The 23,149-nt window shown below is 39.1% G+C and overlaps 1 protein-coding gene and 1 non-coding gene across 3 annotated transcripts in view; one reads left to right on the top strand and one right to left on the bottom strand.

The window, feature by feature from the left end:
* Nucleotides 1-3,713: 3,713 nt before the first annotated feature.
* Nucleotides 3,714-23,149, bottom strand: part of WDR70 (WD repeat domain 70) — a 308,613-nt gene continuing 289,177 nt past the window's right edge. For both annotated transcript variants that reach the window (XM_056112067.1, XM_056112068.1), the window contains exon 18: nt 3,714-3,882. In XM_056112067.1, the coding sequence (XP_055968042.1) occupies nt 3,795-3,882 (88 nt within the window). In that variant the 3' untranslated portion in view covers nt 3,714-3,794. The remainder of the gene's footprint in view (nt 3,883-23,149) is intronic.
* LOC130021476 (U6 spliceosomal RNA) lies at nt 16,379-16,485 on the top strand. The gene has a single exon (XR_008792176.1). It is a non-coding gene; the product is annotated as a U6 spliceosomal RNA (small nuclear RNA).

Below are 23,149 nucleotides of genomic sequence, written 5' to 3'. Positions count from 1 at the left end.
TGACAGAATGAGGTAGAGTATATCCCACACCTCCTTTTCTTTCTAGCCCTTTTCCCCCGTGACTGTTTTTCTCCTTTCCTCAGCAAAACGTTTAATGAGAGTCATCTTTTAAACCCTCTTTCAAAGCTCACATCTAGGAATGCAAATGTGAATAAAACACGGTCCTTATATTCATTAAAAAAATTCAATGAGAGTCACCTTTTAAATCCTCTTTTCAAAGCTCACATCTAGGAATGCAAATGTGAATAAAACATGGTCCTTATATTCATTAAACAAATTCAATTTTATTGACTATTCAGAGCTCAATGAGTTTTAGATTTTTAGCATCTACTTTCTAGCAGGAGAGACACTAATTCAGGCTCAGAAATCATGCACACATACATACATATCACACAACATAAGACAAGAGAGATAGGCAAGCAACTGAGGGGTCCAAGGATAATACTAATTATCAATTGGTAGGTCATAGAAGCTGCTCCGAGAAGGTGAATTTTATCTTCATAAGGAATAAGATAAAAATTTCTCAGGCAAACAAGGAAAGATAGACAACGTGTACAAAGGCATTCAGGTATCTTCTGGGTTCAGTGTGGTTTGACTCCGAAGTGTTTGGCGATCAGAACTAATGATGGAGTCCCTGGGAGGTTCTAAACAGAGAAAAGAAATGAGAGGTTTGAGTTTTTGAAAGCTGACTAATAGCTGAATGTGTGTGAGACGGAAAAGGTTAGTTGGAAGAGAAGCTTCTGAGAGGCTCTCGTGAGAGAAAAGAAGGTCAAAATTACAGGAGAAGCAGTGAAAGAAGAGAGAAAGGGCAAACACAAGATTCAGAAGACAGTCCCGACAGAAGTTGATAAGCAGTTTAATGGGGCTGGGTGTAGGGTGAGGGAGGGATTGTTCTTGTCCTGTAGTTGAAGAGGGTTTTGTGTAGCAAGTGCGAGAACCCAGGGAACCACTAACAAAAGGTATCCACTCTGGAGAGGGGATGACAGGTGAAACTAACACTCACATTTGTCCAGCGCTGGTTCTAAGGTCTCTGTTCACCAAAATCGAGATGGAACATCTTGCATGTACTTTTACCGACCTTGTGTGGAAAATAATCTTTAAAAACAATTCTTGAGATAAATCATGTCAAGCATAAAAAGGCCCACTGTGTTGTAGGTAACAAGGAAAAAACCGTCTTCGTGCTGAATTTGCCTTTCTCTCCCCTTAGGTCATCGCAGACTCCGCCAAGACCACTATGATTGTGTTTTCATTCCTCCCTCCAACCCTTTGCTGCAATTTGGCTAGGCAAGACGAACACTTCCATATGGTGCAATGTTTATGTTAGGATGGGAAAACTATGAAATGTTTTCAGATTTTATCCAAGAAGCAATAAATTTACAAATTCTAAGCAGCTGGATCAAAATATTGGTCTGTAATAGATTTTGAAACAAAGTGCATTTTAACAGAAATAGGAAATGGGGATAAAGGGTGCGGGGTGGTATCTATTCATTTCTGAGGTTTCCAGATCTGGGCTATCTTTATATAGCCCTCGATCACCATGACAAAGGATAATCTGACATCCTGAATCTCATCTGTGAAATGGGTTCAACCATTTTACCTACTCAAGGGATCTTTGTGAGAATAAAATGAGTGAAAACAAGATCTTATAATAGTTCTCACCAGATAGGAGGCACCCAACAAATCCTGGTTCTTCCTCTATACGATAACCTACAGGGTTACTATAACCTACAGGGAAGTTCTCGGAAGTGTGTGGCTGCATTTGCGGCCACGTGACCTCTTATAGTCTAGTTCTCTCTCGGAGAACCCAGCAAGCTACCAAGAGTATCCTGCCCGCATGGCAGAGCCTAGCAAGCTCCCTGTGGCGTATTCGATATGCCAAAAACAGTAACAATAATTGGTATCATCCCCTGACCCTGAAAGAGCCTCCAATGCAGCACCATTGGGAAGGACCAGTAAAGAGAGGCTGCTAAAATCTCAGAGCTACGATGAATGGAGATGTTACTGGCACCTGCTCAAGCAAATTGATGAACAATGGTATGACAGTGATACAGTGATACAGGGAAGTAAAAGGGAAAGGAAATGGGACAAAGATAGATATGGGAAAGTGGACAGACAGAAAGGAGTTGAGAAGGATAGAGTTTTAGAGGCTGGAGAGATAGTACAGCAGCTATAGCACTTGTCTTGAATTCTGCTGACCCAAATTTGATCCGTAGTGTCACATATGATCCCCTGAGGACCACCAGGAGTGATTCCTGAGCACAGAGCCAAGAATAAGTCCTGAGTATAATCTGGATGAAAAACCAAAGGACTCCAAATCAAAAAACAACAAACAAGTTTTAAAAGATTTTCTCTATGGAAGAATGATTACTGCCACTTTAAAACTATAGAAACAAGAAGGTTGTGAGTGAATGTGTTACAACAACAACAAATCCAAGAAACCAGTAAGAAAGCTCAGTTAGTAGAGACATGCCTAGCTGGTGCAAGGTCCTGAATTCAATCCCTGGCACCATATGTCTCCCCAGCCTCAAAGTATGGCTATGCCCCTTGAGTATCACCAGATGTGGTCTCAGAAGACCCAAAACCATTGTGGGGAGCCACCATAGAAAAATTAGTCTGAGGGAAGAGGTGAGTGATATGTGAAGACTCATGGACCAAAACTTTCTGACATACATTCTGGATCATTGTTCACTTTATAATTATTTAATTGACCAGGACAGAGAGGAACATGTGGGCAAAAGGCAAGAATACAAAAGACACCCAATAACATTGTCTGGTAGGGAGTATTTTACATGGAAAAAAACCAAAAATCCAAAACGATGCTAAGTTGCTGGAGAGCCAGATCACGGAATTCTACTGCATGCATTCAGTACTACTTTGGACAAATCTGCCAACTTTTGTTTCACTTTAATAGCCACAAAAGCATAATGAGCTTTTAGAATTATTTTTAATGTCTTTTATATAGTTTTTACACTTATAAAGTATTTCTACACTTCTCTAATTGAATCCTGATGAAAATAGGCAAAGTAGTTATTGTTATCCCTATATTAAAAGAACAAATATTTAATAGGGTGTATTTACTATGTGCAAAATGCATTGCTATATGTTCTCAGAGAAGTGCCTCATCTAACTGTGAGGACCTACCGGGAGGTTACTACCATGGTCCAAGGCTAGAAGAGTTCCAGAGTTCTAGGATGGCTCAGACAGCAAAGTGCAAAACCAGGATGTGAAACCACACCAGTCTGACTTCAAAGCCAGCTTCCTAACTCTCAACTGCTGTGCCCTGCTACTGAAGGATACTCAGATTTTTTTTTTAAGTAAGGCAATGCTTTTCATTTGCGCTCAGTCGAATTATTTACAGTCATATAAACAATGGTTGTGAAATGATATCAAAACATCAAGCTTTTCGAGTCAATTTCTAAACTGGTCCTAGAATTGCTGAAGACTGATATATGCTGATATATATATATATATATATATATATATATATATATATATCCCACTTGCTCAAGCTTATGAGAATCTGTACAAGACCATAGTTGTTGGAAAAAGTTTGCAAGTACTTAAAGTTCTTGGTAGTAGGCTAAGAAGCTGTTTCTCATTTCTTTCAACATAGTTTAAAAGCTGTAGGTAAAATATGGGCAAAGTATTCCCTCAAAGTAGCTACCGATCTTTTAAATGGCTCAAGGATGCAAAAAAAGGGACAAAAAAATCTTTTCATAGAAATGTATTGCTTTATTAGGTTTTAAAAAAATCCAATACCCTACCCCATGCAAACAGCTCTCCTTAGACAGTCTTCAGATTTTACGTTTTTTCCATTCTGGTTCATTCTTGGCTTCCTCATCATCGGATTCCACTGGAGCAAACATGGTTTTGGGCTGAGTCCTAGAAGAAAGTTAAAAGAGGGAGGGGAGGAAAACTGAGTCAGCAAGTTTTTATTAAGATTAGACTTTGCTACTTTGACCAAGTGGAAGCATAGTTTGGGGAATCCACTGCATCTCAATGATCTCATCAGCAAACTGCACCTCATCAGCAAAGAAAAGGATACCAATAATTTAATTATGTTTAAAAAAAGATTCAAGCTTTCTTTTGATGGGTTTCCCTTCGGTGAGTAAGGTGCTTTTCTTACATACAGCCAACTGGGATCCAATCCCTAGTACTGCATACAATTCCCCCAAACCAGTCAGGATTGATTGCTCAAAACAGAGCCAGGAATAAGCCCTGAGCATAGCTGGGTATGGCCCCCAACAACAAAGTCCTTGCCTCTGTCGCAAACTGAATATGCTGTCCTTTCCTTTAAGTATATTGTATCAAATTCAATGGAATCTCATTACAGATGCAACTACCATGATTATGTCAAAAGGAGGCCAAAAGAGATAATTCGGGGGGGTGGGAGGGGGCAAATTAGCTCTTATCAAGCAAGAATCTATGAGATCTCTATTTTTGGCTCTTTGCATTATTGCTAGATTTAAGAGTCCTAAAATACATAATTCAGGTATGGGTTCTCACCCACACAAAAGTAAGAGAATCTGAGTACATAATTTTGTCCAATGTGTTAAAATTATTAATTTAAATATGGCAACTTGAACAAAGATTAAAGTAAATATACTATCTGTTTTCACCCTCTCCACAATGCATAGAAATGTCAAGAATTTTAGGATGTTTTACAGAAATATCAATGCAGTTGTCTTGGTGCTGGTAAAGACAGAAGAAAGAATCTTTACATTGGGACCTTATAGGCTTGGTAAACATAACCTGGCTAAGTGGCACTCCATTCTACACTTTCACAAAGGAAATAATGCCAAGAAGGGACTGGAGAGGCAGTTAACATGCTTGCCTTGCAGTTGGTTGACTCCAGCACCACATACTGTCTTCTGTGCATCACCAAGGGTGATTCTTGAGCATAGAGCCAGGAGTAAACCCTGAGCACAATAAGGTGTGGCTCAATCTCCATTACCCCCCTCCCTCGCCCCTGAAAAGAATCCCAAGACAATGTCTAATCGTTATAAAGTACGCCCCTTCTGGGCTATGCTACTACTGTAGATGTCCTTTTAAAAAAGTTCTAGCATTACTGGGTGCAGCCCTGGAAGTCCCCAGGCACCATCAGGTGTGGCCTTGGAGATCCTGAGCACTAAACGGTAGTTTCTGGCACCGCAAGTTCCCAGCACCACCACAACCTCAGACCCATGCATTGAACCACCAGAGTGGATGGCTAAGAATTAATCACTAGCTGGGGCCCCAAGCCTCCTGAGCACCCATGAGAGCATCACCCCCACAGAGTAAAATGAGACCTATCGTAATATGAGAAAACATTATAAAGCCAAGTCCCTAAGAAGATACTTTAGTGTACATTTTTTTTTACTAATAGTTAAATGAAGTTCATCATATCATAGTAACTCCAGAACAGTAAAAATAGTGATAACAATCCCTTTTGCTTGGCAAGTGGAAACAGGGTGAAAGCATTAGTCTTACTACTTTGTTAATGTCCTGAGGAAGAAGTATGGATCATCCACAGCTCATGCTGATGTTCAAACGCATGCCACAGGCTAGAATTCTTCACGTGTAACTTGGCACATTTGCTCTAGCTACCTCACACCTTCCCAGAGACTATACCATCCCCATATGTAATCCAGCTAGCTAAAGTTGTCACTTAAAAGACACTGTTATGCTATGTACAAACAAGTCAGAGCTCTAATATTCCCAAAAGCAGCTGCATATTTTCCTGGGCCACAAGTTGTTGAAATGCTAGACAGCAAGACCACTATCTTTCTACATGCCACAGGAAGGCAACTGCAGGATCTTACATGTTTCATCTTCCGGCAAAGATGTTGACCACTTAGGTAGGCACAAACCCGTCAAGGAAGAATTTTTTTTTTAAAAAAGAATCTTTTGAATTAGATACCTAATTCAAAGGAGAAAAGAATATGGACTTCTAAAGATATCTAGCAATCCTTAATTAACTATCAGCTCAAGGCTAGAGATAAGACTCTGTGGGTTGAGCACACCTTTACAAGGAGGAAGCCCAGGTTCAATCCCTGGAACCACATGGTAACCTGAGTTCAGCCAGGAGTGACCCCTCTCCCCCAAGCATTGAGCCACAAGTAGGTCCTGAGCACTGCCGGGAGTGGACTCCCCCCACCAACCCCAAGCCCTCCGCCAAAGATATCAGCTTATCAATATTAGTTGTAGTGAAACAAGTTCTAAGAAGTTTGTGTGATACTTTTTGGATTAGAAAAACAGCAGCAAAACAACTGAATGGCAGATCCCACGAAGAAATCTAGGGCTTAAAAAGGTTATCTTATTTAAGCAGTTACTCTTTTATATTCCACCTACTTCCAGAAGTATTTTTAGCAGATTGGTGGCTAACACTTAAGGGCAGAGACTCAACAGAACTATTTAACAAAGGATAGAAAGGCCCTAATGATTGCAAAGGAGTACAGGGATCCTTTAGGGGGATGGAAAGAGGCTATAATTGAAAGTGAAGTGGTGATTACACAGCTGCATACATTTGTCCAAACTTGAAATGCAAATTATACTTCAATAAAACTGACTTACGAAATCAAAGCAAAACAAATGGAGGTAAAGCACTGAGAGCATCTAGCTGAGTGAAAAAAAAAACCCAAAAAACAAAAAACAAAAAAACCTTAGTACTGAATTTTCTATAAGCCAAGACAAAATAGTAATTTTAAAAAGTGTTACTTCTCCGCACTGAGGCACTAAACTCAGTAAAAGTTACAGAGTGCATTTTTATTCAAGGTCACTAACACCATCACCACAGCTTCCTTTCTCCTCTCCAGGTAAGTTAATTTAGGACATATCAAGTTGTCTGGAAGGTGAAATGGCTCTGTTTTCATGAAATTCCATGAAACTTATTTTAAATTTCACTTTTGGACTAATAGTCATGTTGTTCATAAAATAGTAATACTATGCATACCTGTGTAACATCAAATTATGACTTAGCTTTCAAACAGCCCTTCTCTCTCCTTTTTCCCAAACTGGCAAAATCAAAACATAAATTTCGTATTCAATTTTTTCTCAGCATTATTTGCTGACCTTTCAGTTTGGTAGGGAATAATGGAGTGTAAGAATGAGGCTCCTTCCAACAAACGGAGTTGAACAAAATTGTACACCATAGAAGATAAGTGAATCTGGACCCTTGCCCATGCTACATTCAGAAAATAACTCAGGCTAAAGCAAAAGTATAGCAGATAAGGTACTTTCCTTGCACGTGGGTGAGCTGGGTTTGATCCCCAGCATTCCATATGGTCCCCTGAGTTCCACTAGGAGTGATCCCTGGGTGCAGAACTAGGAATAAGCACTTAGCATCATCAGGTGTGACCCAAATGAAATTAACTCAAAATTGACTAAAAAGCTAACCTAACAGCATACATTTTAAGGGAAAAATCTGGTGTGATACATAAAGCATGGGCAACAAAGAAAAATAGGTAAATGAAGCACAACAAAATAAAAGTTCTTTGTGCATCAAATGGTCACAGTTGACAGCAGGGAAGACAATGTATAGAATAAAAAATATGGGAATCACATATGATAAAGAATTACAATTTAGAAAATATAAAGTATTCCTATAAATCAACATCAACAACAAAAACCCAAATAATCTGGGGGAAGTATAGCTGGTAGGGAGCTTACCTTGCCCATGGCTGACTGGGCTAGATCCCTGGCACCCCATGAGGGCCCCTGAGTCCTGCCAGGAAGTGATCCCTTAGTGTAGTGCTAGGAATAAACCCTGAGTGCGGATGGGTGTAGCCCTCCCAAACCCAAATAACCCAATTAAAACATGGGCAAAGGACTAGGAAAGGTGGGTTTCTTTAAAGAAGACATGCAAATGACCAAGTAGGAGAGCTGCTCATTATCACCAATCATCAGTGAAACACAGAACAAAATCACAATAAGGGAAAACTATATTCGTTAGGAATGGTTACTATTTTTTTTTAACTACCAGAAAATGACATGTATTGGCCAGGATACAGAGAAATTAGAACTCTTCTGCACTGTTGGTAGGAACATAAGATGGTACAGCAACACAGGATATAGTGGTTCCTAAAATTTTTTTTAAAAAATAGAATTACTATATATTTTAGCAATTTATTGTCTGGGTATATGACCCAAACAAGTAAAAGCAGGATCTGGGTCAGAGATGACGCTTACTAGTAAAGCATTTGCCTTGAATGTGTTGAGTTCATTCTCTGGGGAAAGAGCAAGAAAGAAGAGCAAGAGGAGGGGAGGGAAGTTAGGCGAAGTGAAAGGGGGGAGGGGAGGGGGAAGATGAAGAGAAGAGGGGAGGGGGAGGCCTGGCTTGAAGAGATCTGTATACCCAAGTTTAGCACAACCTTATTCAGAGTAGCCAAAAGGAGTAGAAGCAATTTAAGTGTTCAAGGATGTATAAATGAATATAAATATAATGTATCATTATTCAGTCTTAAAAAGGAAGAGAACTTTAAAACATGTCCTCTGTTTGATGAACTAAGGAGATCATGGTAAAGGAAACCAGTCATGAAAGTTAAATATTGTATAAAATCAATTTTTTGAGGTATCTGAAGTAGTCAATTTCATCAAAGTAGAAGTGTTTCCAAGAGTTGGGAGAAGAGGACAATAAAGAATTGCTTAGTGGGTCTACAGTTTTAGCTCTACAAAAGGAAAGAATTCTAGAGAGTGGATGCACTACAATGCACATGTATACAGCCCTACTAAAATGTAAATGCAAAACAGTTATGATGGCAAACTTATACGTTTTTCACCACATTCTAATAAAATGTAATAAGATTTAAGATCTTAGGCTTGGGAATAAGGAAGAATGAATCCTTTCCTAGGATAGAAAAGAGGCACATTGGAGAGGAACTTAATTTCCAACCTGGAGTTATACCAGGAGCACTGCTTCTCAAAACATCTGTGGTTGAAGACCAGTTTTTGTTTTCTCATTTCTAATCCCCTACAGACAAAGAGTATAATTCTAGAAAAATTAAGACCACAAAATAAAAATCCAAATTCAATAAATGTATCAAATTGCTATGAAATTTTCTATTGCTATGCTTGTCGAGTCAGCTCCATCTTTCCCAGCCTAGATATGAAAAAAGAAAAGGAGAGCTCGGAAACGAACTGGTGAGTAAGAATTGATCTTCTAAACAAACTTTGAAACATGGTAAATTTCTCATATCTAGAGAAATTGGCCCATAGGACTCTACTGAAGACTTGGTCAAGCAAAGAAGCATGACCTGAGATCTCCATCGTTTAAGGAGCCTTCTGTCACCATGAAGCAAGCAGTAATGGCAAATATGGCACAAAGCATTCTCTTTGTTTCATGCATTCTACCCCCAAGGCACTATGGCATAGTTCAGAACCTTCCATGAAAGCTATATGTCAGAGAAAGACAGACAGAAGGAGAGAGAGAGAGAGAGAGAGAGAGAGAGAGAGAGAGAGAGAGAGAGAGAGAGAGAGAGAAATCTTTCCAAAAAGCTAGTCGAAAACATGAATTTGAAGAGAAATATATTACCCTCATGTTCATGGAAGCATTATTTACAATAGTCAAGAACTGGAAGCAAGTGGGGCCGGAACAACAGCACAGCGGGTAGGGCGTTTGCCTTACATACAGCCAACTAGGTTCACTCCCCAGCATCCCATATGATCCCCGGAGCACCGCCAGGAGTGATTTCTGAGTGCAGAGCCAGAAGTAACTCCTGAGCATCACCATGTATGACCCAAAAAAGGAAAAGAGAGAGAGAGAGAGAGAGAGAGAGAGCTGGTAGCAAGTAAAGCAGCCATCAACAGGTACATGCGATAAGATGTGGTAAATAAAAACAGAATATAACAGTTAATTTTTAAAAAGATGAAATTCTATCAATAACACTAATAAAACCATTTATTATGCTTAATGAAGTAAGTCATGTGAAGAAAAGACCATCATGCAGGATTTCGTGCATACATGGTACACAGAGCACTGTAGCACTGTTGCATTGTTGTCCCATTGTTCATCGATTTGCTCAAGCGGGCCCCAGTAACATCTCCATTCATCCCTGTCACATGCTAGTGTAGCCCAATGGTGTCTGCTCGCTCCAGAAACACAAAGTGAGACTTGTTGTTACTGTTTTTGGCATGTCGAATATGCCACGGGGAGCTTGCCAGGCTCTGCCATGCAGGTGGGATACTCTCGGTAGTTTGCCGGCTCTCCATGAAGGATGGACGAATCAAACCAGGGTCAGCCGCATGCAAGGTAAACGCCCTACCTACTGTGCTATCACTCTAGTCCATGGTACACAGAGAAACAAAACAATTGAATGAACAAAATTAAACAACAACAACAAAAAATGTTTAAGCTATAAGAATATAAGTGGAAGGAAAGGAGAAGGGGGAGGATGGAAGCCAAATCAGATAAAGGGGTCAACTGCAGGGTCAACTGTATGGTGAAGGGTAGAGATGAATTGTAGCAAAGCACTTAATGTAGTCTTTATACACATTGATTTTCAGTGTTTATCTAAAACTTACAGAACATTAAAATGCAATTTATATCAATGGAAATAAAAGTCAAGAAAATACAAGTTAACTGAAAAAGACTTGAGTTTTAGCAAACTGAACATTTCTGTCTAGACTAAGGAATGACTCTTTTATAGGAATAAAGAGAATTGTGGCTTCAAACGTTGCAGTTATTCTGTCTTTTCAGCAATTTTTATCTTTGAATTATTTCCAGCAGCTACTATTTTAAAGTTTTCGGAGGGCTGAAGAGATAGCTCAAAGGGCTGAGCATGTGCTTTGTATGTGGGAGGCTTGAGTTTGATCCTGGCCATCATACTGTCCCCTGAGTACTACCAGGTCTGACCTTTGAAGCACAGAGCTGGCCAAAACCTCCCCCAACCATTCTCTTTTGGAAATCCAAATAAGAGGTAGACCAGAAAAAGAAAGAAAGAAAGAAAGAAAGAAAGAAAGAAAGAAAGAAAGAAAGAAAGAAAGAGGAAGGAAGGAAGGAAGGAAAGAAGGAAGGAATAAAAGAAAGAGAAAGAGAAAAAAAAGAAAGGAAGAAAACAATCAATTTAGTATTTATTTACTGGATGGAGGAAACACTCCATCCAGTAAAACGGATTTCTTTAGTCACCACTTTTCAAGACAATGAGGAACAGAGATGATTAGGCAACCTCTAGCAGAGCTGCGACTAGAACCAGAAGGTTTTTATTTCCTTCTGGGGGACAGCCTGATTTGCCCTTGGCATAAAAACTGCTATAAAAATAAATAACCTATGTCAAGCAGGAGTGAGAAGACACATGCAAAAAGATCAAACGTTACTGGTTTGAAAACACTTAAAAGTTGGTACAGATATGTTTTTTTTTTTTAATTTTTATTAGTGAAACACCATGAGGTACAGTTGTAGACTTACAAATTTTTGTGCTTGGGTTTCTTTAAAGTCAATATGAAACCAATACACAACAAAACCCCTCTAAGACACTATTGCCATTGGTCACAAAAATGGATTCCTTTCTGGGGCTGAGAGACTGGACAGTGATCATGCACCTGACCAGGTTTTGGTTCCACATGGTTCCGAAATAGGGTGTATCCTGGGAGGCTGCAAGCAGGGCTGGGTGGCCCAGGTGTCCCCAGCAGCTCATCTTAGAACTCATGCATCAAACCACTGGTCTGGCAGACTGAGAATAACTGATGGGGACATCAGCACCACTTGAGAGTGCCCATCTCCACCCGTCCGTAAAATGGATCCGTTTCTGGCTGCTTGAAGCAACAGAATTTGTATGCTGGTCTTAACACAGACTCTGTTAAGGTCTCCATAAGAAAGAGGAGAACAAACCAAACAGAGGGCAACAACATGGCAGGAATCCAGGAAACATATATGGAGCCAGTGTGCAAGAATTATATTCTACTGTTTCAAGACAGCCTTTCTATTAGCCATCCATTTCCTGTCTTTTACTTAATCAGTTCCTCCAGAATTCTACAACCCTCTCTCTTAAGAGAAATAAGTAGTCAACTGAAATATCCTCCTTGTTTGGATCAAAAGGTTATGAAGAGGAAACACTCCATCCAGTAGAGGGAATAACAGTGGGTGCCACACGCACAGGTTCAGAGGGAAGAGGTAAGTCAGTCAGAGAACCAGCTAGGCGCCCACCTCATTAGAATTAGCTTTATCCGGACTATCTGACTGAAATGATCCACATTTACCCGTTTTCCCAAGAACACTAGAAACTCAGCTTAGAGAAAGCTGATATGAATCATGGTTTCCTCTTTAATTAACTTATTCAGAGAATAGAAAACATTTCCCACTTGACTGTATACGTCAATTTGTTTATTAGAATTACCAAGAAAAGGGAGCAGATTTGATATCAGCATAGATATTTCTACTATTAAATTAATCAGAGGAGGGCTGAAGCGTTTCTTGTTTGGTTTTAGTTTGAAACTGCTATTATGTTCATATTTCAGGAAGCAACTATTGATAAACTGATTAACTGATACTTTGTGCTGATTACTTTTACCCGCTGAACTTACTGTAAATTGAGTTCTCAAGGCTATTTGCACAAAACAAATCTTCCAATAACTGTGTTGCAGAAAAAAATGGCAGAAACTAACAAAAATCAGTGTATCATCAGTGTTCTCTTCCAGAAGAATTTTGTGTACCACAGTGAGTAATAATACAGATTTCCCACCGCAATCCAACCCCAGTCAAAGGGCATTTTGAGCTGCCTGGTTTATGCAAGTCACTGGAAGTGTCTCTTCTGAGCTCTAGACAGGCTTTTCCACCTCCCCTGGAACATTAAAAGTAAAGCTTCAAGATGTTTTCAACTAGGAGGGAAAGTCCACAAGTCAAATTCTTTTAAATTAAGGATATGCTTTGGATATGATTCATCCAAATAGCACGAATCAAGCTCCGGGGAAACAGAATAAGCAAGAGGGGAAATCTCTTGCATTATTCAGTCATCAGTATGCCAGGATAAACCACAAGCTTTTTTGGCTCAGGGCCCATTGTTTATTATGAAGGAAAACCTCAAAGCCAAAGTCAATTATAGCCATGACTTGACAATCTGACACACTTGTTAACCCTATTAAGATGAATATAGCCCACATGAACTCTGACCCAGACATCACAAATGCAGAATTATTAAGATCAAATAAAGAACTTGACCAAACGACTTCGTATGAAATGGTGCCTTCTTTCCGGTAGAAAGCTAATTAAAGGTAAATTTTTAGAAAATATTAGGGATGCATAAAAAGAAGAGCAGCAACAAGACATTTCCAGATAAAGAATGTTCTATTTTCTTCAGGAAATGAACACATAATATTTTGGAAGACAAACACATCTCAACACTTATTAAAATAGGGCCAATGAACAGTACTATGTGTGAGAGTTCGAAGATTGAGTGAGGATGAAGAAAGGGACATATATGAAACCTGCAGAAACCAGAAACATAAAGGTAAGGGTTGAGGGAAGGAGGGGGCAAAGAACCTTCTAAAATCACTTTTAACTACCTGGTCATCAGGTGGGTAATTCATAGGTGGGCAAATAGCTTGGGTGAAGCAAAGTGAATGGCAAGAGATCAGAGTAAGAACTAACCCCAAGCTGTCTGATTCTTGGTCTAATGTCCTGCTCTGCTATGCTGTCTCATATATATCATTTTTTCTAAGCCTTACTATTACTCAGCTTCCCTAACAATTTCTATCAGTTGCTCTAAGATGAGAAGTTGATCTCTACAGCTATCAAAAGCAGAAAACTGACTTTGAAGTCAGGATGTCTTGGGGATTCAAACCCCAATTCTACCACCTGCTGTCTATGTGGCATCAGCCAACTTATAAGGGTGAATTTCCTCATCTGTAAAATGGGACGATAATGCCTCGTAGGCTATTGTGAAGAGTAAATAATTTATATCTGTATCTACATCAAGATTTTAAGCAAGCAGGCATGGTATAGATATAATTAATGTATTATTATAATAATTATATACATTAGCTTTGGCTAACAGATGTTCCTCTCTTAGTAATTAGAAATGTTTTCCAAAAGGTATATGTAGAATGTGTTTGGTAGAATAGAATATATGCATGTACATATATATCTTCAGTAAATCTCAATATTGAAATAACCTATTCTGTATATTTTACCTCTGCAGGAGAGAAAGAATTTGTAGTTCATATTTTGGTATTTTTTAGTTTTGGGGCCTCATCTCATGGTGTTTCAGGGGTATGTCAGTAGTATTCAGGATACTTTGCTATGTCAGAAATAGAATCCTGGCACTACCCCTTTGAGCTATTTCCCCTAATTCTAATTTATTCTGAATAATTACTTTTGTATTACTATTAAACTCCATTGTGCAAAATGATCATCTGGGAGTCTTTTTTAGGGCTACAGATTGATTCTCAGTCTCAACCTCAAAGTTCACTGACATGATTTGAGGTGGAGTCCAGAAATCTGCCTCTGTAATTATTAATTCTGGTCACATTCAGAGTTTCTTGGCTTTGCTGGAGGACCATGCTGTCCTAGAGATCAAACCTGGGGCTCCGGCATGCAAAGCATTGGCTCTGGCCCTTTGAGTCATCAACCTGACTTCCTGGAAATCTTCATCATTTTCTTTCTTTCTTTCTTTCTTTCTTTCTTTCTTTCTTTCTTTCTTTCTTTCTTTCTCCTCCCTTCCTTCCTCCCTCCCTCCCTCCCTCCCTTCCTTTCTTTTTTCTTTGGGTCACACCTGGCATTGCACAGGGGTTACTCCTGGCTCATGCACTCAAGAATTACTCCTGGTGGTGCTTGGGGGACCATATAGAATGTTGGGAATTGAACCCAGGTTGGCCATGTGCAAGGTAAACACACTACCCACTGTGCTATCATTCCAACCCCAAATCTGCATTTTTTTTTTAACCTTCCCACTCCCACCCTTAACTCTGATTGAGGCTGACCAAAACCTCATCTTGAGGAAAACTGGCCTTTACAAAGTCAACTATCAGTCATTACATAGAAGACAGTAAAAGGTAAAGGTAAAGGCCCTCCCGTTGATCGTCGATTTGCTCGAGCGGGTCCAGTAATGTCTCCATTGGAGACTTTTGTTGTTACTGTGTCTGGCATATCGAATACTCTCGTAGCTTGCCGGGCTCTCCCATAGAAGACAGTAGGGGGAAAAAATTATACTTTCTTCTGTGGATTTGCCTTTCTGACACAGGGTACATAGAACTTCACTCGTACACAGTGTGGCCTCTTCACTACTAACTCACAGTGACTTTTAAATGGATCCTTTAGAGATGAGACTGATAATTTAATACACACACATATCCATGTATCCCATGTCAGGCAACACATATACAGCAAAGCTTAAATGGACAGGACCAGCAATAAAGGCAACTTATCTGTGAGAAGGACAACCCTGGCTGACAGAGCAGTGAGGCGGGCAGACTGCTGGCCAGGGTCCAGAATCCCACACATATCCACCCCTGGCTGATGTATAAACTGATTGAGTTCTGGATCTATAGCTTGCTCATCCCCCGTCAAATCCCTTCCCCTCCCTCCAGCAACATCTTTTAACAAGAAACTGTAACTGAATCTGTCTGTTGTGGCTAAGCCAGAGTCCTCTGCCATTCTGCTGTGTTTAAAACTTTCACGGCTATTACACTGCTGGTGCCAGGCCACAAAACTTAAATACTCAATAAATGAGAAGTGTCCAAAGTCTCTCTGTCATTATCACTGGAGAATAAAGGTAAGTTTATGTCATGTGCAGGCAGGCAGATCTGTGTGAAGCTAACTGGACTTTCCCGGGATAAAGCAAGGTATAGTAAATCTTCATTTCATCACTGACAGAAGTCAATTGCAGTGAAGAAAAACAACCAGACACACATTCTCAATTACAGTGACCTTTATAAAAAGATCCCTTTAAATATTAGCTTCCTTTCAAACACTTTGCCTCTTGGCAGTAAACAGTATACTCTAGCCGGCAAACAGGCGAAACAGCACTGCGATTCTGGCTAACAAAGTACATGCTACAGATAGAGCATGACATGAACTTAGTATGCAGTAAGTGTAGGTGACAAAATGTGTGGAAGGAAAGAGATGAGGGTAAAGTGTAGCAGCAGAAAGGTGCAATTTCATCAAGTGCACAGTCTTCTGAAAAGTTCATCAGTTCAAGGAGCAAAAGGAATAGCCTAGCTTCAACTGCAATCATTAGTAATTGTACTTTTCTAGGCTTCTGTATCCTCACATGTAAGGTGAGGATATGACAGTCTGAGAGCTACTGTTACACTGACACATTATTCAATCTTAAATGTAACTAAATCACCTATGATACTGGAAAATACTTGGTAATAATCAGTGACAAAAATAAGTTCTGCTTCAGTTCATTCTATTTAAAGGAAAGTGAAAATCTTGATGAATACTATTTTTCAAAAAATATTAATTACAGTGCTTACTTCGGCAGCACATATACTAAAATTGGAACAATACAAAGATGATTATCATGGCTCCTGCGTAAGGATGACATACAAATTCATGACGCGTTCCATATTTTTATGCGATAGGGACGAATGGAGACGTTACTGGCACCTGCTCGAGCAAATCGATGAATAATGGAATGTCAAGTGATTAAGCGATCAAGCGATTGTTTCATATTTTCCTTTGTCTATAGAAGCTAGAATGTTCCAATATATTTTGTTGAAGAGCTAAAAAATATATTAATTACAAAGAAGTCTTAAAAGAGTCAGAAAAATAGATACAGACTATTTGTCATGAGGAGATGGGGGAAAGAGAAAGAGATTAAGGATTTTGTACTCACCCTTGCTTTCACAAAAGCTTTACGTTTTGACAGTTGTTTTCTTGTTTGATTTTTGCTTTTTGGGTCATATCCAGCAATGATCAGGAGTAAGTTACTCCTGGCTCTGCTCTCAGAAATTACTCCTGACACTGCTAGGGGTGGGGAGTGGGGGATACCATACGGGATGCCGGGGACTGAACCTGGGTCAGCCACATAGTGCAAGGCAAATGCCCAACCTACTGTACTATCGTACTGTCGCTCTGGACCCATGTTTTGATAGTTTCACGGGTAAATGCCACCAAATCTTTACAAAGTTGGTAGATTTAATGATACTCAAACTGTGAGCTTATATAGAGAAAGCAAACATGATTTTTACAAAGCCAGCCTAACATCTGACTGAGACTAATTCATAACTGAGTGAGGTTATGGTTTATAGTAAAAATGCAAGCACTGAACCAGAGAAATAGTACAACGGGTGAGGTACTTACTTTGCATGAAGCTGACTAGGGTTCGATCTCCAGTACCACGTATGGTTTCCCAAGTCCAGATAAGGTGTAAGCCCTGAGCACTATTGGGTGTGGGCATCCCTCCCCTCCAGAAACAAAACAAAACACCCCAAAAAACAGAACCAAAAATTTAAGGATGATTCAATATTAAGAAATCCAGTAATATAAGTCATCATATTCATTTGATCAAGTAAAAAAATCACAGGATCACTTCCGAAGTGACACAGTAAAGAAATTAAGAGCCAGTACCTATTTCAGATGAGCGAGCCTCTAATCTATATGATGTCTTCCTTGCACAGACAGCCAGTCTCCAAGGATAGCTGTAAGGCTTCACTCTCTTACTTCATACAAGTCAAAGATCACTTTGAAAGAGATTCTTTCCTAGTCACCAAATCTAAAATACCACCTTTTCCTCCTTGCTAGTGACCATCCTATTATTTACTTATTTAAATATTTTATTTAATATCTGTGAGATGGATTATTGGGTTTCAGTCATACAATGATCCAACATCCATCTAGTGTACATTTCCCACCACCAATGTCCCCCGTTTCCCTCCCACCATCCCTCAACACTACCTATCCCCCAGCCTGCCTCTACGGCAGGCACTGTCCCTCTTTCTCATTTGTGCATTATGGTTTGCAATACAGGTACTAAGATTTCATCATGTTTGTTCAGGGCGTTCAGTACTTTTACTGGGAAGAAAGGCTGGAGTAGTTATTTTTTAACTGTGTGCAACTTTGGGGTGTGGATATGACTGCCGAGGCTTCTGGAAGAACAGGGAGGGTTGGGGAGGTGGTCCATCCTGACCCTCAGAAAGCCTGGAAATTTCAGTCACAAAATTCGCATACCCAAATTTTCAGCAGATCATGTCTCAGTGAAGTCTGTCCCAAGATGGTGGAGCCTGGCTAGGGCCATGGTGACAATTTTGGATTGTGGAAGCAAGTGGCTGCTGGGGGCCCTGCTTAGGCAGGCACCAAGCTGACCCTCACCCTTCTGATTTACTATGGTGTATTCAGTCTTGTGCAGGTCCAAGATTATAGTGGCTTTTGTCAAGATTTATTTATGGGTCTCTAAAACAAGGCCGATAAATGAGCTCATATAGCTAAACTGTAGGTGCTTTGGGGGTGTGGCTCCCACGTACCTTTTAGCTGTTTATTTTGTCTCAGGAAATTTGGTACCGAGTTGTAGAGGTCTAGCCAGAGGCAGAGCGGGATATGAGAAAGCAATGAAGACACCATCTGGCTGCTGATGCACTAGCCCTGGGAGTACAGGTTGACCTGCTGGTGGGACCACACCCCTGACTATTATTATTTCAATTCTCTTAGCACTTGCTACCATCTATCATTTATAAGTTTACTATCTTTGTTTTCTGGAACATAGCATCATAAAAACTTCTTAACCCCACATCCTCTGAATAGTACCTAACATAAAGCAGCAAACCTTTGTCTAATGAACAAATAAAATGGGAAAAGATGGATTCTTCCTTTTATCTTTTACACATGTTTTTAAAACTTTTCATGCCCTATAACAAAATACCCCTAAACTGAACATTATGAAATTGCTGATGTTTGACTTTTTTGACTTAGACAAAAGGCCCACTAGATATTGGAAAATTAAATAGTCTTAACATAGTCACTCTTGTTAAAAATCAAAATGAAAAAAAGGATACAAACTATAATTGATATAACTTGATATTGTCTGGCAATACAAATGAAAATAAAGGAGAGAATAGATATAAACTGGAATACAGAATTTAAACATTATTTGCATCTGTCAGTTTTATACCTAAATATTCAAAGTGACTAAAATTATTTAAAACAATAGGAAAATTAATATAGTGAATAGCTAAATATGACACAAATATACTGATACTTATATATCTTGCACATACAATTTCCATATAAAAATGAGTAATACATCAACAGAAGAAAAGACCTATTTATAATAGCTCAAAAAGAAAAAACATTAAGAAATGAACATAAAAGGAGATATGAAAAATCTACTGAAGACATTTTTAAATGTCATCATTTGACTGTTGAGGGATAAAGAAACATAATGAAAGAAATACTCTGGACGATTCTCCAAAAATTAGAAATTGAGCTCCCATTTGACCCAGCAATACCACTCCTGGGAATATATCCCAGAGAGGCAAAAATGTATAATTGAAGTGACATCTGCACTTGTTTGTTCATTGCAGCACTCTTTACAATAGCCAGAATCTGGAAAAAACCTGAGTGCCCGAGAACAGATGACTGGTTAAAGAAACTTTGGTACATCTACACAATGGAATACTATGTAGCTCTTCGAAAAGATGAAGTCATGAAATTTACATACAAGTGGTACAATATGGAAAGTATCATGCTAAGCGAAATGAGTCAGAAAGAGAGGGATAGACATAGAAAGATTGCATTCATCTGGGGGATATAAAGTAACAAAGTATGAGATTAATACCCAAGAATAGCTGAGATCAGCACCAGGAGGATTACTCCATAACTTAGAGGCCAGCCGGGTATCCTAGAGGAAAGGGCAGTTCAGATAGAGAAGGGAGCACCAAATAAAGGATGTTTGGAGGATCCTCCCAGGAGGGGAGATGCATGTCGAAAGTAGACTATGGACTGAACATGTTTGCCACTCAATGCCTCTTTTGCAGACCACAACACCCAAAAGGAGAGAGAGAACAAAGGGGAATGCCCTGCCACAGAGGCAGGGTGGGGATGGGTGTGGGAGGGAATGGGCACTGGTGGAGGGATGGGTATTTGATCATTGTATAATCGAAACCCAAGCACAAAAATTTGTAAGTCTACAACTGTACCTCATGGTGTTTCACTAATAAAAAATTAAAAAATAAAAAAAAGACATACTCGATTCTTTTAAAATGAATTAATATAATTATATCTAAATTAATATATACTTGCACTCAATTCTAATAAAACAGAAATATGTAGAACCATGTAGGTGGTTGGGGAGGTTACTAGATAGTTTAAAGCCATGGACAGCTGCAAGATTAGATACCTAATTTCTGTTAAGGAGAAAATGAGTGTGGACAGCCCACAATAAATGAATATGAGTTGGTATTGAAAGTGGAATAGTTCAAACTGACCTGAGAGGTCCAAAATCTACTAAAATTTATATGCAAATCCAATGTGTTTAGTAAAGGTTTTACTTTAATTCAATAAGAAAAATTCAATTACCAAATAAATAATACTAGAGCAACTGGTTAAACCATTGGGAAAAATTTAATTGGAACTCAACTATAGAAGACTGAAAAATGGTCCCTCCCATCCCCATCCAATATCTGATGTAAATCCCTGTAATCTGTGAATGTTGTCTTGTTTTGAAAAAAGCTTTTGCAGTTATGAGTCTCAAAATATCATCTTGAATTATCTTGGGGCAGCCCTAAATGACATCATAGGTATCCTTATAAGAACGAAAATACATACATGAGCAGAGCAGAAAGAAATGAAAAGACTAAGAACTGGAGTGATAATGCAGCGGGTTGCCTTCCATGCACCAGCCCAGTTTTCATCCTCGGCACCTCAGACGGTCCCCCGAGACCCACCATGTGTGATCCCTGAGCCCAGAGCCAGGAGTAAGCCCTGAAAACCACCATGTGTGGCCCCAATATAAAACGGAAAAGAAAGAAAGCAATGCAAAGACTGACAGCAATCTCCAGAAGCTAGAATATGAAATAATTTTTCCCTCAAGTTTCCATCAGGAGGTCAGACCCAACTAACATCTTGATTTCAAAATTCTGCAAGAGAGAAATGTGAGAGGATCTATTTCTATTTTAAAACCACCAAGTTTACAGTAATTTGTTTCGGTGGTCACATGAATATAGTAGGTCTATATTTATCTCAATCCTTTCATGAAAGCAACTCCAAGTGAGTCAAAAACTAAAAAATGAAACTATAAAAGTATTAAATAGAAATATCGGAGAATGAAAAGTACAAGAGTCTTGGATAGCAGAGCCCTCTCTACCTCTGCTAGAAAAACCTAATGAAAATTTTTCTACGGTAAAAGGTAAAGGCCCTCCCGTTGTTCATCGATTTGCTCGAGCGGGCCCAGTAATGTCTCCATTGGAGATTTTGTTGTTACTGTGTTTGGCATATCGAATACATCACGGGTGGCTTGCCAGGCTCTGCCGTGTAGTAGAGTGGGGAGGGCATTTGCCTTGCATGTGACTGACCCAGGTTCAATCCCTGTCACTCCATATGGTCAATCAGTCTACCAATCCCCAAGATGAGTGATCCCTAAGCTCAGTCTGAGCCAGAAGTAAGTCCTGAGCACCACTAGGTGTGGCCCCAAAACCAGAAAAAAATTAATATACACACATATGTTAAAATAATTATTTTCACATGGGAAAAATGCTATGTAAGTAAAAAATAAATAGAAGCAAATAAGTTTTAATGAATATAATTAGTTTCAATACATGACATAAAAGGGTTAAATTCCTTTTTATAAGAACTCGTACAAATCAAAAATTTAAAAAAAAAAAGACCTATATGGGGCTGGAGTGATAGCATAGCGGGTAGGGCTTTTGCCTTGCACGCAGCCAACATGACCGGCACAGGTTCGATTCCCAGCACCCCATATGGTCCCCAGAGCACCGCCAGGAGCAATTCCTGAGTGCATGAGCCAGGAGTAACCCCTGAGCATCGCCGGGTGTGACCCAAAAAGCAAAAAAAAAAAACAAACAAACAAACAAAAAAAAGACCTATAAAGCAACATATATAAGGACAAAATATATAAACAGAAAATTCACAGAGAAAATACTTTTTTTTTTGTATATAACCAAATTTAGAGAAAATACTTTTAACAAAAGATGTTTAACATTTATGAAGATGTGACTGTAATGGAATACAAGTTTTCATATATCAGACTGGTAAGAAATAAACAGATAACATGGCCTCTTTGCAGGGTGTGGGGAAAAAGGTATCAAAACACTGGATCAAAGTCAAAGGAAAATTTGACACCATCTATAGAAATTTTAAATACCTGTCTGATAACTGTATTTCTGGAAAGTCTGCACATATGTTTAGAGATATTAACTTTGGTACTGTTTATCAAAGAAAAAAGTAAAGAATGTAAATGTCTTTCACTGAAGTATTGTATTAGGAAAGATGACCTGGCCCTTGTATGGTAAATATTAAGAAAGAATGAAGAAAGACATATATATGACTGGATGAATTTGATTCAATTCCCTAAGTAAAAACCAGAGCCCATGAAAATAAACACCAGCTTAAAAAACATACCATATACCTGTGGTTTTAAATGACAAATATAATTGAACGGAAATTTGCTGATTTATAATGAACTCCCTGGGAGGAAATACATGGTTGTGAGTACCTATGAGTTCTAGGATGAAGGATCTAGGGCTTAAAGGGAGGCTTCTGAATATTCATTATCTACCACTTAGCACTGATGCATTTTCTTCCCCTACTGTGAGGGATGACCAAATACATTACTTAAAATCTCAGACATAAAAAATTACACGCTAAGTTGAAGTTGATCCTTTATCAAAATTCACACTGGAAGAACAATAAACTATAGGTGTTTAAGTTATTACAAATTCTTGGTTTGGGTTCCAACAATGATTTACTAACCAGTTAGTTCTAAAATTCATCTTTTCAGCATTGACATCTTTTTCAGTGGTTAAAGTTTTGCCAACTTTCATTAATATTATATATATAGCCAATAATCCTCTATTATCATCAAGCGGTATTAACTACTTCATTAATTGTGGAGGCACCTCAATGATGGACTTCCTTTTGTGAGATGTTTTTGAGGGGATGGCTAAAACTTTTGAAAACTGGAAGTGCGAGGGGTGTTTTTGTGCCCCAGCCCTACCAGTGAGCAAGAGACACTGGGGTGTCCATGTTTGTGGGCTGCCTCAAGGAACTGAGCCAAAGTGACCC

Source organism: Sorex fumeus, unplaced genomic scaffold (assembly GCF_029834395.1).
Source record: "Sorex fumeus unplaced genomic scaffold, SorFum_2.1 ptg000015l, whole genome shotgun sequence".
Taxonomy (NCBI): Eukaryota; Metazoa; Chordata; class Mammalia; order Eulipotyphla; family Soricidae; genus Sorex; species Sorex fumeus.
The sequence above is the reverse complement of the archived record's forward strand: the minus strand, read 5'-3'. Positions and strand labels throughout refer to the sequence as shown.